The 14348-nt window shown below is 39.4% G+C and overlaps 1 protein-coding gene across 1 annotated transcript in view; it reads left to right on the top strand.

Moving 5' to 3' along the window:
* LOC116712013 (cadherin-18) overlaps positions 1–6206 on the top strand; it is a 122836-nt gene extending 116630 nt beyond the window's left edge. The window contains exon 12 of the mRNA XM_032551675.1: positions 5383–6206. Within this exon, the coding sequence (XP_032407566.1) occupies positions 5383–5885 (503 nt within the window). The 3' untranslated portion in view covers positions 5886–6206. The remainder of the gene's footprint in view (positions 1–5382) is intronic.
* The last annotated feature ends 8142 nt before the right edge of the window (positions 6207–14348 follow it).

Below are 14348 nucleotides of genomic sequence, written 5' to 3'. Positions count from 1 at the left end.
ATCTGGAAAGGAGAAGTTTAATCTCTATATGTCACCATTCATTTGTATATCAAACCTAAAGGCATCATTTCTCTTTACACAGAAGTTGGTGACAACAGATTTTCAGTAAAAGGTCAAAACACAGAGAAGGAGCACTGTTGGAACAATTTGGACTAAATAAAACATTTTGGTTTTACATTCAAATCAACCAATTAAGAACCATCCGCAACTTAATATCACCAAAACGGTCAAAAGGGGCCTGAGTAGAGCGAGCACACGACTGCTTGAGGGGGAAATAGATTTCACTTTGTCATATAACTTGAATCGAATCCCATTGGCAAATGTTACAGGAAAACAAGAACATGCCCTATAAATTAAAGTCTTATCCATTGGGATTCACCAGACAACTGGTTTTATTTAAGCTTTTTAATTTAATTCCTGTTTTGTTCCAGTGTAATTTTCCATATCCAGAGGATGCTGCCTAAAAAACGACTTCAGTAATTATTGGCCCTCCTGCTGTTAAAACTATTTACATCCCGCTTAAGGGAATGATGGCCCTTATTCTTCTGTTAACATTTCATACAGAGAGAGAATCCCTTCATCATTCCCTTCTGTACAATCTCAGGGCTTACTCTGCAGGTTTTCTACAGGATTTAAGGCTGTGAACTGAGATGGCCGTGGGAGAGAGCCAATTTTGTGACTCCGGAAGCCTTTCTGCATCATTTTTGTCAAATGACTAAAAACAAAGTGAGAGTTCATGATGCCATGTTCTGGACAGGTTCCCAGGTTGGGGGAAGAGAGAGAGGCCCACAGCATCATTAATCTATCTCCATACTTAAAAGTGGGCATGAGGAGCTTTCCCAAAAATCCTGGCTGGGTTTGCTCTCAACAGATCAAAATAGCATCAGTGAAGAAGAAGGGGCATTTTGTTTCCATGTCCTGTGAAAGTTTCAGTAGTATTTAGCAACGTATAAATTTTTCTTTTCTTTTTTTATGTTTTTCAGAAAACCTTTTCACAGTGTGCATTCCTGTAGTCAACTAAGCTTGACGTGTAAGAATCTCAACAACCACACAATGAACGTCTGAATCTTATGTCCTGCAACACAATGCAGAGAAAAACCCAACAAACTGACTGTAAACTGTTAAAACTGCAGTTCACTTTGTGAAAACTCAGACGAGGTTTTACCAGGAACAATCTGTCATAGTCAAGTTATTTACTTCTATGTGCTAAAGTGCAGATCGGAGAACGAGGAGGTGGAGAAAAACAATGCGTTGGTTCTGAAATCTGCTTGATGAAGAAAATGAGGGAACAAAAGTTTCATTTTACTCGGTGATGACCCAGTTCACCTCACACAGCCCTACATTTCTGCATTTTGTAATTGGGTGTTTTAAACTAGCAGAGCGATAAGGGCTGTCTGAGACAAATTGCATTTTTTTACCCTCTCTAACCCCACATTGGACGGGCCAATTCAGCAGGAAGAAAGTTGGATATGATTTCTTCCTCCCCCCCTCAAATGCAGGTTGTGATATACAGTATTTCTCGAAAACAAAACCTCGAACTTCAATTAATAAATTACTTCATACGTCAATGATTAATTTCTTTTTCTTGGGGCACAGTCAACTTATTTATTTTTAATTAAAGCTATAAAGGAAATATTTCTTTGCTGAACTTTGTGTTTAACTTTTTATTGCATCTGTGGAAATAATTCTATGGGTGTTCTTTAAAAAATAAGTAAAAAAAAAAATCTGTCATAATTTTGGGGGTGTTTAAGCTACAAACATAAAAATCTGAATATTAGCCATGGTAAATATATGTAATATGTTATTCTGAATGATAAAAGCTAAAGTTTTGTAGTGATGTTGGTTTTTACTTTACCAAACCTTAGAGCAGGGGTGTCCAAACTTTTTGCAAAGAGGGCCAGATTTGATCAAGTGAAGATGCCCGGGGGCCAATAGTTTGTTCGGACATTTTTTTATTATTTTTTTTTTTTACCCCTCCAGAGTTTTTTTGTGGGCTCTAGTGTCCCTTATGTGACACTGGGCTGACAGGAAACAGGGAAGGAGAGGGGGGAAGACATGCGGCAAATGTCATCGGGTCCGGGAATCGAACCCGCGACGGCCGCGTCGAGGACTCAAGGCCTCCAAATACGGGTCGCCCTACGCCACCACGGCACGCCCTGGACATTTTTTAACTACAAAAGTTTCATGCAAATACACAATTTTCATTGTCACAATTATCTTTATTTTTCAAATGACAAAAAAACCCCAAATATAAGCCACTCAGGCAAATGAGAACAACTCTAAAAACCCAAATTCTGCCTTTCATTCATATCTGGAGAGTCAGATAACATTGAACAAACTGTATGAAATACCTTAAATTTACATGAGTTTAAAAATATCTTTGCCTCAAGAACATTTTAAACAGGAGTTATAAGTAATGCAAAGTTGTCTGTTATTAAATCTTAAAACAAGTGAATTTTGCTCGTCATTTACAATATCTTTCAGAAAGTAATAGTTTGTATCACATCTACAGGTTCATAACCAAATCTTACTCAAGAGTTTAATAAAAATAAGTGCCATAAATCCAAGTGCATAAATTTTCTTTTGGCTCTTCACTGCTGATAGTGACAGATGCTGCCGTTCAAAATAATCAGTTTCATGTCCTCAACTCTCAGTGCCGCACTGTTACGTGCCAGGCAAACATTTTTTCTCAAATTCTTGCTTCTTCTCAGGGCAAAATGTTCTCCACCATTTTCATAACACAGTCTTTGATAAATGTACCTTCAGTAAAAGGTTTGCCATGTTTAGCTATTAACATTAACATCGTAGCTTGCTTTGGTGGTATTTTCTTTTGACTCAGGCCTGCGTGAAGAATCGCTGTTGTGATGCCAGTCCAGCTTGGAGTTGCTTCAGTTTTTCAGCACGGTCACTTCCTGTTAGCTTGTCGTATGTGTTAGCATGTTTAGTCTGGTAGTGTCTCTTTACGTTGAAATCCTTAAACAAGGCAACAATCTCACAAATTAGACAAGCACAATTGCCTTGATTTTCAGAAAAGAAGTATAATTCCCATCTCTCTTGAAAGCGGCGGCCCTCACTGTCAACTTTCCTCGTTTTCTTTGCAGTGGCCATGGCAGAAATGAACGGAGAGGGGTTCGCTGCACGGAGGCAGACTGATAGTATTAAAGTGGTGCTGCCACCATTTGGTGAAAGGAGGAATTACAGTTTCAAGTTTTATGATTTATTTATTCTGTTTCACAGTGCAGGCGGGCCATAAATAATACATTATAAAATCGAAGCTGCGGGCCGTATGAAATCTGACCGCGGGCCGTGATTGGCCCCCGGGCCGGACTTTGGACATGCCTGCCTTAGAGGAAAGCCGAGTCCTTTTCTAAACAATGTAATCTAGTTTACAGTTCTCAAAAAACAACAAATGGAGCATTTCTCTCTGGTCAACCCAGCCGTCCAGAAAAATCTACATTTTCTGATTTTTATCTCTCACCGAGGCCTAAAGCTTCTTTTACCCACTTTTTCCTTCTACCTGCTCTTTTTTTTCTCACTTGGCTTTAAGTGATCTGGGAAACGTGAAAGTGCTTTGTTGTTTGTTAATAGATTTCAATAACCACCAGATGAGAGGAATCCTAAAGGTGTTGCTTGGGTACATTTATTAGTCAAAAGCATCCTCGTTGTTTTAGGTTAAGAGAGCAGAGTCTTATAAGTCCTTCCTAACACCTCCACCTTCCAGTCTCACACCTTTTAAGAACTAAAAGATATCTCACCCTGACAGAATGCTCTGGCACATGTGCAATTTTCTGTTTATGTCACCTTCCAAGCAGTTTTATCAGTTATATCTCTCGTTATGATCCTTTGTACCATTATGGTTTTTTCCCCTTCTGGTTGCTCATTTTACGACGCAACTGTGAGGCAACATTACCTCCGTAAAAAAGACGGATATATCTCACTTCTCTCAGCTAATGCTGCAAATTATCACCTTCTAGACAATTCATCTGTACAAAAGTGTCTTCTTCATTGTTGCTTTTTTGGTAAATTGATGTGAGCTTCCATTTCTTTCAAAGAGGTTATCATTAGCATGATGAAGCAGGTTCTCAGTTGCTCAAACCAGATCCTAATTAGAACATGTCATTTGAAAGGAAAACTTTAAACTTGGAAAGTTTGTTTTTATTCCTCATTAGTCAACTCTTTCTGAGTCTTAAAGATTGATGCATAAGACACACAGTTCGGTAAGAAAGAAAATGCAACCTCTTTTCTTTTCCAGAGTTTTGAGAGAAAAGACAAATTGTGTGTGAGGGACTTAGGAACAGCAACTCCTCTAAAAATGCTTATAACTGTTTATTTTAATTATTCAAACACCAAATATACCTTAATATCCGTAAATTTGCACAGTACCAACCGTTTTAGCTCTACCACGGAATACCCAATCAGCACCAAGGAAAATAAATGCCGCTTCTGGATTGGCTGCTTTGTAAATGCTAGCCGCTAGCGTGTCAAGTACTATTGCACCATGGTATTTTAGCTTCCCAAGCAATGCTTTTTTATGAATATTTTACTTATGTTTGATAAAAACGGGCAAATTTTTTCTCAAATAGCGTGGAAGTAACCTTCAAAGGAAAAATGTTGCAAAATGGTCAAATAAGTGAATGTCTAGATGGGGTTCACCGTACACACCAAAATCACTGCTGGCAGGATTTACCCTCAGTAGTAGATTTCTGTGTGAATTTTGGCCCTGTCTTCTTTTTAACATTACCTTCTCTAGGTTAGCAGACATTTAAGTCTCCCAGCATAGACATTTAATCAAATTTAAGTCTCGTCTTTGAATAGGGTATTGCAATGCCTTGATTATTTTCTTATTAAGCATTTGTTTTGTAGGTCTGTTGCTGTGTTTAGCATCACTGTCCTTTGATGGACATAATCACAGAACTAAGTAGCTAAAATGTTTTACCTTTTGCTACTTTTTTTACTTTAATTGTACAGGAATGTACATTTGAGGACAGATGTAAAGGATTCTAGAATCTGGTGACGTACATGTTAATGTTTTTAGTTGCTGAAATGTTAAACCTTCACATTACATGAGTGGCACCTTGTGTGACCTGAAAGTGTACATATTATGTACTATTAAAAAGTTTGCATTTTAATCACAGAAAGCTTAGATTTAGAGTCACTTCTTGGTATTGACTTCAAAGCTCAACCCATTTTAGAGTCCTAAAGTGATTGGAGTTCAGAGCAGTTTCTTTGTAGTGAAACAACTCAAAGGTCAGCATTTCCTCACATAAATGGAGAAAATAGTCATGCCTGTTGCTGATTGCTCCAAAGTAAATGTTTTCTTTTACCTATGAGGCAGCATTATCTTTCAATCAATATGTAAAATTGTATTTCTCTGTCTTGCAGCAATCGTGGTTCTCTTTGTTACACTGAAGCGGAGCAAGAAGGAGCCCCTCATCATTGCTGAAGAGGACATCAGAGAAAACGTGGTGACCTACGACGACGAGGGCGGAGGAGAGGAGGACACAGAGGCATTTGACATCATTGCTTTGCGAAATCCAGCTGCTGCCGAGGAACTCAAGTTCCGACGAGACATTCGCCCAGACGCGAGGAATCACTGTGGCATGACCCCCTGCAGGAGCCCGACGGTGGAGCTGGACGAGGTGGACGTGCATAAATTCATCAAACAGAGACTAGTGGAGGCGGACATGGACACCAGTGTGCCGCCCTACGACTCACTCCAGACCTACGCTTACGAGGGTCAGGGCTCATCTACAGGGTCCATAAGCCCGTTGGACTCTGCCGGCGTGCAGTCAGAGCAGGAGTACACTTACCTGGACGACTGGGGACCCGAGTTCCAGAAACTAGCAGAACTCTACGAAGAGGCAGAGTCGGATGTGACCACTTAGTCTGTGATTTCGCTCCCGTTCAAACCAAATCCGTTCCAAACCTGTTCTTTTTTCAGATTTTCAATGAATAGCACGGACACAGACAGTCTCAGTGGTCCTCAACTTTTACTGGTGAACTAAATCGACTGCTCTATATTTTTTTTGTTTGTTTGTTTTTTTATTTTGTCACATTGGATCATGGATTATTCGTCTGGAATTGTCAGATTTTAAAAATTGAGAGAAGATAAAATATGAGGAAAAGGGGAAATGATATTTTCCTTGGTGTATATTTTTTATTGCTCAATAAAGTCCTGAAATCCATTTGAGTGGATATGTGAAAAATTTGTACATTTGTCTTATTCCTGTAAGATGATATGTTGAACATCATGGATCATCAATGCGGAGAGAAAACTTTACTTTGGGCCGTCTAGCTTATTTATTTTAACCAGTTTTTTTTTTTTTTCCCCCAGAGTGGAATGACTGTGCAATAAACATCTGTAATCTTTTTTTTTTAATTCACATGGCCTCAAAATTTTGCTTACAGCTCAAATGTCTTCCCATACATCCACTAACATTGATAGAAATACCTTACCAAGTTCATCTCAACCACACGTTTCAGAATTAGAAGAAATAAAAGGAAATGTATGTTATGTTGACTTACCATCTGTATGGCTCAAGGGCGTAGGTTTGGTGTAAGTTTTGGTGGGACCTTACAACTTACTGACCAATACACCCCACCCCCCACCCCTGTACCGACCATTTTTGACCAGTGGGGGGGCGGCACCACATTGGCTTAATAACCCCCTCCCCCCAACCATAACCAAAACTTGATCATACACTAGCTTAACTTAATTTAAGACTAACACTTCAAATGCCATATTTACTGAGATAATTTCACAGTATATTACATATCTGAGAACTAACACCTCACCTGGAGCCCTGAAGCTCCAGCCATCTCTCCATCGTTCTGCTCTGCCCCTTGCTCTGCTGTCTGAGCATCCTATGTGAAAAAATATTACATAATTAACAGACCTATTCTACCTCACATTCAGTGCTGACCTTACTAAACACCGGACTTTACAACAAATGCGTTGCGTGATAGATATCTAACTTATGGGTCCACTCACTGTACTTACAGCCGAGGTAGCGAAATAACTTCTAATGTCTGTCGTCCTTTTCTTTTTTGATGGCCACATGGTCTCGGAGACTCATAATAAATGTCAAACTCAGAAGGAGACGCGTTCACTTTCAGCACCATGGACCAAGCTTCCGTTCCGCGTGTGGCCAGCTGGCCGCCGCCTGTTGCAGCTAATCAAAGAACGTAGATCCACGTTCTTTGAGCCAATAGCGGCATGGGTCGTCATAGTTCATAACAGCGAATTTTAAAATGAATGCTACCACTGCGTAGTATATTGAAATATTAAACTAATCAATGTAGATTTTCGTTTATTTATTTTGTTTTTGTTAAAAAATACATATGTTTTTTTATTTTAATTAATATGGCAAAAATTGGTCGGGACTATTTTATATCCCTTGAATATTGGTCGTGACATGTCACGACCGTCCATACCCAAACCTACGCCCATGGTATGGCTGCATTCACACCAGTCCTGTTTATACAGCTTTCATCAAACATTAGCTTGTATGCCTATGAGGTCCAGCTTGTTTGGGGAGGTGTGAATATGCAATTGAACTCTGATGCGGACCAAAACGGTGAATTTTGGTCTGTCTAAAAATTGCTGGCTGAGTTGAAGTGAACTCTGGTGCAGTTTGAATGCATGAGTGCCAAGAGGAGCAGAGACCGCTCCAAAACATGGAAGTGGATTATAGCACAGGGCATTCAGAGATTTTTGTGTTGTTTCCTTCAGTGCTTCGTGCTGCAGCGCCCCCACAGGAGAAGGGGGGAACAGGTTGCTCAAAGGGTTTGGTTTGTTTGGCACAGAGCAGTGTGAAAGCAAACTGCACCAGATGAAAATGTAACAAATGTGACAATTTTGGTCCCCAATCGAACTATCATGTCTTAAAACACCCAGTGTCTTTTCCTTTCATGTGCTAATTCAGTTAGATTTTTTTTTCACTGAAATCTTTATGATAGTCTTTAGAACTATGATGATGAATATTTAAGGTCACCCACTTATTCAGTTTGTAATTATTGCTGTGGCAGTCCTCTGTCTTTTTATTCATTAATTTCCAGAGCAAAAGTTGGACTGAAATAGAGAGACAGGCTGAGAAATCTCACCAGCATTTGCTTTGTGCCCGAGGCTGGCCCTAGGCAAAGGTCATTTAAGTTAGCCAATGGCAAGAATGGAAGTTCCCAGACCGCACAATTAGTGTTTGTTTGTTTATTTCCTCATACCTTACTGAAACACAGGAAGCGGCTTAAACTGCAATAACTGTGTTTGACTTAAAGCCAATATGACTCAATTATCAGGCTAATGCATTAGTTAATGTCCATCATGTTTTCTTCTTTTACTTTCACCCTCATCTTCGCTCTTTCCTGGTGTGGTTGCCAAGGATAGTAAAATCTGCAACACCACGGTTTACTGATGTCATCCAGGTCGAAATATATTTCTTTAGGCAGCAGATGTTCCTGTAACTGCCCCAGAGACCTGGGTTCGTACACAGACAAGAACTGGAAGTACTTCTGTCTATCTGACTGTCTGTCTGTCTCTACAGGTGACTCAATTAATTCCAATAGAAGTGAACAGTTTATAATTTGAGTAACTCACACATACAGATTAATTACACACATGCTGATGTCCTACACACTTTAATTAAAACTGCTGTGCTAGTGAGGCTAATGAGTAAATATTGGAGTCAGGTGTGCTAAAGTAGAGAGACATGTAAAAGTTGCAGGACAGCGTCCCTTGAGGGCTGGAGTGTGATAGACACCTGCCTCTATCGCCCCACTGCTTGGTTTCTGTTCCAGTTCTGGAATGATTAGTGCTTCAGCTCGGTCTAGACTCGATAAGAGTTTACGATATGAATCACATCTTCAGTCTGTCAGTGGCATGTCTTACTATGATGTTTCCTCCTGATTCTTCTCTTGGATTTCTGCTGCCTCATACATTTAGTTAGCAAGCCAGTAGTGGGGGCTATCTTTTATAATTCCAGGATCTTTACTGGTTTATTCTGGATAATGGTTCTAAAACTTGCTAGACTTTAAACTTTATGTTCGGATAGAATCTCAGGATTTTGGATGAAATTATCCAATAAATAAGCAGCTTTTGCACTACATGAGTCCCTCATTAACAATCAGCCTTCAGGCAGTAAATCATTCATTTCTACTAAATTATTTCAGAGCACAATCAACTGATTTTATTATGTGTAATTAAAGATCTCATTTAATTTGAGAGAAATGCATTTGACCCTTTATGGATGGTGTGTTCTCTGCGCAACACTGCCATCTTTCTTTGCTGAGCTAATGATGTTGATCAACATAATTCCCTCATCTGGTTCTGTATCGTTCCTTAGTGCAGCACTCAACTAATCCATAAGCATGCAATCTGTGTGGAGGATAAATCTGGTGGACAAGAAAGCTTTTTAAAAGCACAGACTGGTGAGCGGAGATTTTTCCATCTGTGACGGGCAAAACTAATCTCCAGGCAATTACTTGCATACATGACACTTAGACTCACAGCTCAAGCTGAGAAATGTAATCAAATGTTAATTAATTAAAAAGTGGTGTAAAGTTTCCTGAAAGCTAAACTGTGCTTCTTCACAAAAACAAAGTGCATTGAGAGATGAACGCTAGACACTATAAGAGGTTTAGGTGGATTAAAGCATCACTTTCTGAATAAAGATTGCTTTTTATAGAGACACAATCTATCAAAGCTTTTCCCATATGTTTCTGAGATAAGACAAGGGTAATGTCTCACATGCTGAATGAGAATATTTGTTGTGGAAACAGCTCCCCAGGTTTTATCTGTCGACAAAAGAAGCACAATGGATTATTTGAGAGAGTAACAGTCCCAATGCAAGTGCTAATGGATTCCATGATGTTTCACTGCCTCCTTCACCCCTAACTCCCTCTTATCTCCTGGAATTGCAGCGTGTGGCGTATCAGTGGAGTTTGTTTACAGGGCGCATGTTCGCATACCAAAACAGCTTTAATTGCAGTTTGCATATCAGGTCAAGAATGAATATGTGTTTGCGTTTGCATATCTGAGAGGTGTGGGGAGTATTTTTGTCTTTATTTGTTTTCATTTGTTTATTTTGGAAGCGAGACCTCAGGCCCAGCACATCCAGGCAGGGGCAAGACGCTTTTTATAGAGCTTGACGTCATCGGCCTCCGAGAAGGTTTGTTAAATCACACCCAACATGAAAGCTTCAGAGGAAGGTTTTGCATATTATAAATGTTCATGACTCTGCAGTATGAGAAGGTGAACTGGAAATAAATGAGATCAAAGGAGCTAAAAATGATGTGTGATCATTAAAGCTGTTTCACCTGAAAGTCTGAGCAGCAGGAGGCTGTGTACCATTTGAAAAGAAAATTGGTTCCCTAAATAAACACACTAATGCTGAATTTTGTGCCTTTTCACTGCCATAAATAAACTAGTTTCTTAATTAGAAGTTAAATTTTTCATACTTTTCCACTACTGGAGCATGCATATTCTAGTAAAATGACTAAATGAACAGTAAAGGACTAAAAGAACCATGATTCAGAGCAGCAGCATCACTGAGACAACTGACCTACATAGACATGAAAAGTTATGCAGGGAGGGGAGAGGAAACAGGCTGCAAGTGACTTGCTTTTTGTGTGATTAAGTTAGAGCTACATGATGTTACTGAAACCTCTTTATGAATTTGAGACAGATCATGTGCTAAATGCATATGAAAGAAAAGCCTTTTATGGAGGTTGGCTGACAAATCACAAAGCTATCACAAAAGTAGCTTACATTTTTGCACCCAAATTTGAAGGTTATTTGTCCTTCTGAGTCATTTTAGTATAAATTTAATTTTGTGTTGCCTGTTCCTCCTTAAATATGCATAAGTCCTCATAAGGTCTCAAACTAAGCTGCAAAACTAAAACTTCCTTTTGGGTAAGTGGAAATAACAGGTGGGAATAATTGTAAACAAAGATAAAGTGTTTACAATTGGGCCTTAGTGGCCCAAAAGGTTAATTTCAAAGTGGACTACAACAGATAACATATGCATACATGGGAAATACAATCAGTACAATGCTGGGTACATCAATGTCACACATTCAGCAATCAACAGGCATGGACTTAGCATCCATAAACTCACTGTAAAACAGTTCTGTTCAGATGTTTACATCTACTTCTCCCCAAGAATGCTGAATTATGATTATTGGGCAACCTTGACTGACATACTTCTTTTACTGTATGTACAACTGAAATAACTGTAAATGTAAATAAGCAGAGGGAGGGATTGGTTGTACTTTATGGCAGCAGTGGCCCCTGTGCCCTCCAGACTAAAACAAAATTACAAAGATCTGAATGTCAGTTATTGCAATTGTGCTTTTGTTTTGAAAGTGGTGTGGAGCCAACTACACATTTGTGTCAGAGATCCTGTGAGACTACAACAAAAGATTCAGGAAAAAATGAGCTCAGGTACTCGTGTCGGTGGTCCCTTCGGAAAGGCTCTCACAAATCCAGTAAAGACTTGCAAGTTGCATGTCCCTGTTCATCTGCAGACTCTCTAAGTGACAAAGTTACAGTCTCTCTGGACTATGAAGGAAAGTATGCGGAAAGAAAGACCACAAGAGAACACAGCTGATTTTTTCCTTTGAGAAACAGAGAACTACTGTGGTGCTTATGAATTACAAAACATGCTCTCAGTTGAATCTTTCCTTCTACATTAAGGTTTTAAAGCCCCCTAATGTGAATGTGTTACAGCATTCGCTATCTGGATGAGTCTGGTACGCTTCAGCTGAAGTGTGAAAACACTGATTCATCCACTGATAGCACTCCCTACAGACACCAGCATTGTTCTTTTTGTTTGCTATTGAAGAAGTTTGGAAAGAGTTGCCCTCCTTTTGATGTTCGCAGTTATAGCTCAAGTGACAAATCCTGCGAAATCAAAGAAGATAACGTGTTAGATGATTGAATTGAATCACCTATTTAATCATTCAAAACTTGAGTTTTGTGCAACCAATGTGTACAGTTCTTCTGATACTTTATCCACATACACAAAACAAAAGATTACTGAAGGTGCTTTGCAGACATTAACAATTCATCTAGCTGCTGCAGTACCCCCGACTGTTTCAAGTTGTTGAACGGATCAACAGTATAAATTATAAAATGTGAAATAAGCCACATGTACCACACATGAAATGACTTATTTATTCCTAGTGCTCAGTTGGTACACTGTGGTTTACTGCACTGAATTGAAATGAGTTGATATCTTTGGCTGCTTGTGGGTTTAATGTAGGTCAGTAAACTGTAAGCGAGGATTCTTATCTGAGATACCTAAAGAAAGCCGGATCCATCTTAAAATGTTTAACATACGTGTATTTTATAGTTTGCAAAATAGGTCAAACACTGCAAAGCAAATTCAAATTACTTATACCAAAGTGCTTTGTGGGATTAGTGCAAGATTCCATTTATTCCCTCAAGAAATCCTAATTACACCCCCACATCTATAGTGATGGTTAAAGTGTTTGAGATGTCAACACGAGCCCAGTTACAGAGCTCCACTGGAGGAAACATCATCGTTAATCTACAAAAAAACACAGGAGAATGAAAAGTACAAATAAGCCCAGGGCAAAGATGCAGTTGAGCAATAAAGTAAAATATTATACAAAACCAGGACTGAGCGTCCTTTTCTAAGGTGGACTGAGCGATATGAACCATCACTCTATTCATCCATTGTTTTGTTTTGTTTGTTTTTTTGCCTATCCAAAAACCCATCTGCCCAGTAAACCTTCAGACATTCACAGGGGCAGATTTATGTCGTCCTTCCAAAGGGCTTTGGGTCGACCATGAGGTCTTCCTCCAGTGGGACATGATAAAAACCTCCAAAGCGTCCAGTGGACATCCGGAGTGAATGGCAGAAGAATCTCAGCTGACTGTTTGGATGTAGGATATAGGAGCTCCTCACCACAGCTCAAAGGTTGAGTCCAGGCATCCTGCAGTTTGAATATTTCAGGTACTTATATCCAAGACCTTGTTTCTTTCAGTCAACATTCATATCTCATGACCATTGTTGTGGGTCAGAATGTCAGGGGTTGCACTATGACAGACCAGAGCAGAGCTGCAGATAAAGGCTTAACTCATTCTTTTGCCTCATTTTGAACAGGATGTGGTAATACACAGTGAAGTCCAGTGAAAGAGGCTGTAGGAATAGGATGTGAGACCTATAGAAACTTAAAAATTGAGCATACAAACTGACTGAGAAACACCTTCTGACCCCGTGTTCCAATATTTACAAGAAAAATTTGCTTTTGCATGTTGAAGTTGACAGGGTGCAAGGGTACTACAGCAAAGTGGAACAAAAATGACAAGCCGAGGAGTTTGGAAGGATAAATCACCGTCTCAACTATCTACTGCTGCCAAAAGTCATGTTGAGCTGCCCTTTGCCCTAGCTTAGTGAAGAAGCATGGGCAAATGGCAAGTATGACTTTTGAGAATCTACTAAAATATGGATAGTAGCACAGTAGATCCTTAAAGACAGACAAGGCAATGAACTTGAAAAAAGACTTACTTAGAAACAAGACTGAGCAACATTGAAGAACCATTTGGAATGGGGATAATACCCATTTTTCATGGTCTGGCAGTCCCCTAGACCAAAAAACAGTATACATCCCATTGTTACATATCCAAAAGAGTATGAAGAATGAAAAGTTGAATTGCACTAGACATACTGGTTAAGAAAAAATACTTCTACGAATGCCCAACAGTACAGATAAACAAACTGCTAAGAGACTAAATCCATCCAGGGTGCTTGATCCAATGGGGAACAACCATAATCATTGCCATAGTAGTCAAGAAGAGTGAGGTCCAGAGAAGAACTTAAAGAAATACCAACATAAATTCTGGCTAAAACAGAGCAGTTCCTTAAATGTTAGCTGATTGGAAAGAACACAATCCCAACTGTGGCCACATGTACCAGCCATCTGATACCCTGGTGGTATTGAACTAAATACTCCTGTCTCAAATAATTTATTTGTATCTTTACTGCAGATATTTGATAACAACAGTTTGACCTTGTTTCAAAACTGACCCAAGCTGATCAAATCAGGCTGCATCATAAAAACACGGCATCAGTAAATTAACGAGAAATAAATGAACCTGTGAATGCAAAACAAAGGATTAATTCAAAAGAGGGAAATTCTACATGAATTGCAGTCCAGTTGGAGTAAAAGAAAGAGTCTTGATCACCGTCCCATTTATCTACAGCGAGGGAGGTGAGGATGGCTCGGTGTTCCATGTTCATCATTGACAGGGTTGCTTAGGATGCCAGGTCTCCTCATTTGTCTTTGAAATAATTGGAAATTAAGAGGATAATGAGGTCTTTAGGGAG

Source organism: Xiphophorus hellerii, chromosome 21 (genome assembly GCF_003331165.1).
Source record: "Xiphophorus hellerii strain 12219 chromosome 21, Xiphophorus_hellerii-4.1, whole genome shotgun sequence".
Classification (NCBI taxonomy): domain Eukaryota; kingdom Metazoa; phylum Chordata; class Actinopteri; order Cyprinodontiformes; family Poeciliidae; genus Xiphophorus; species Xiphophorus hellerii.
This window is presented reverse-complemented; position numbering and strand designations above follow the sequence as displayed.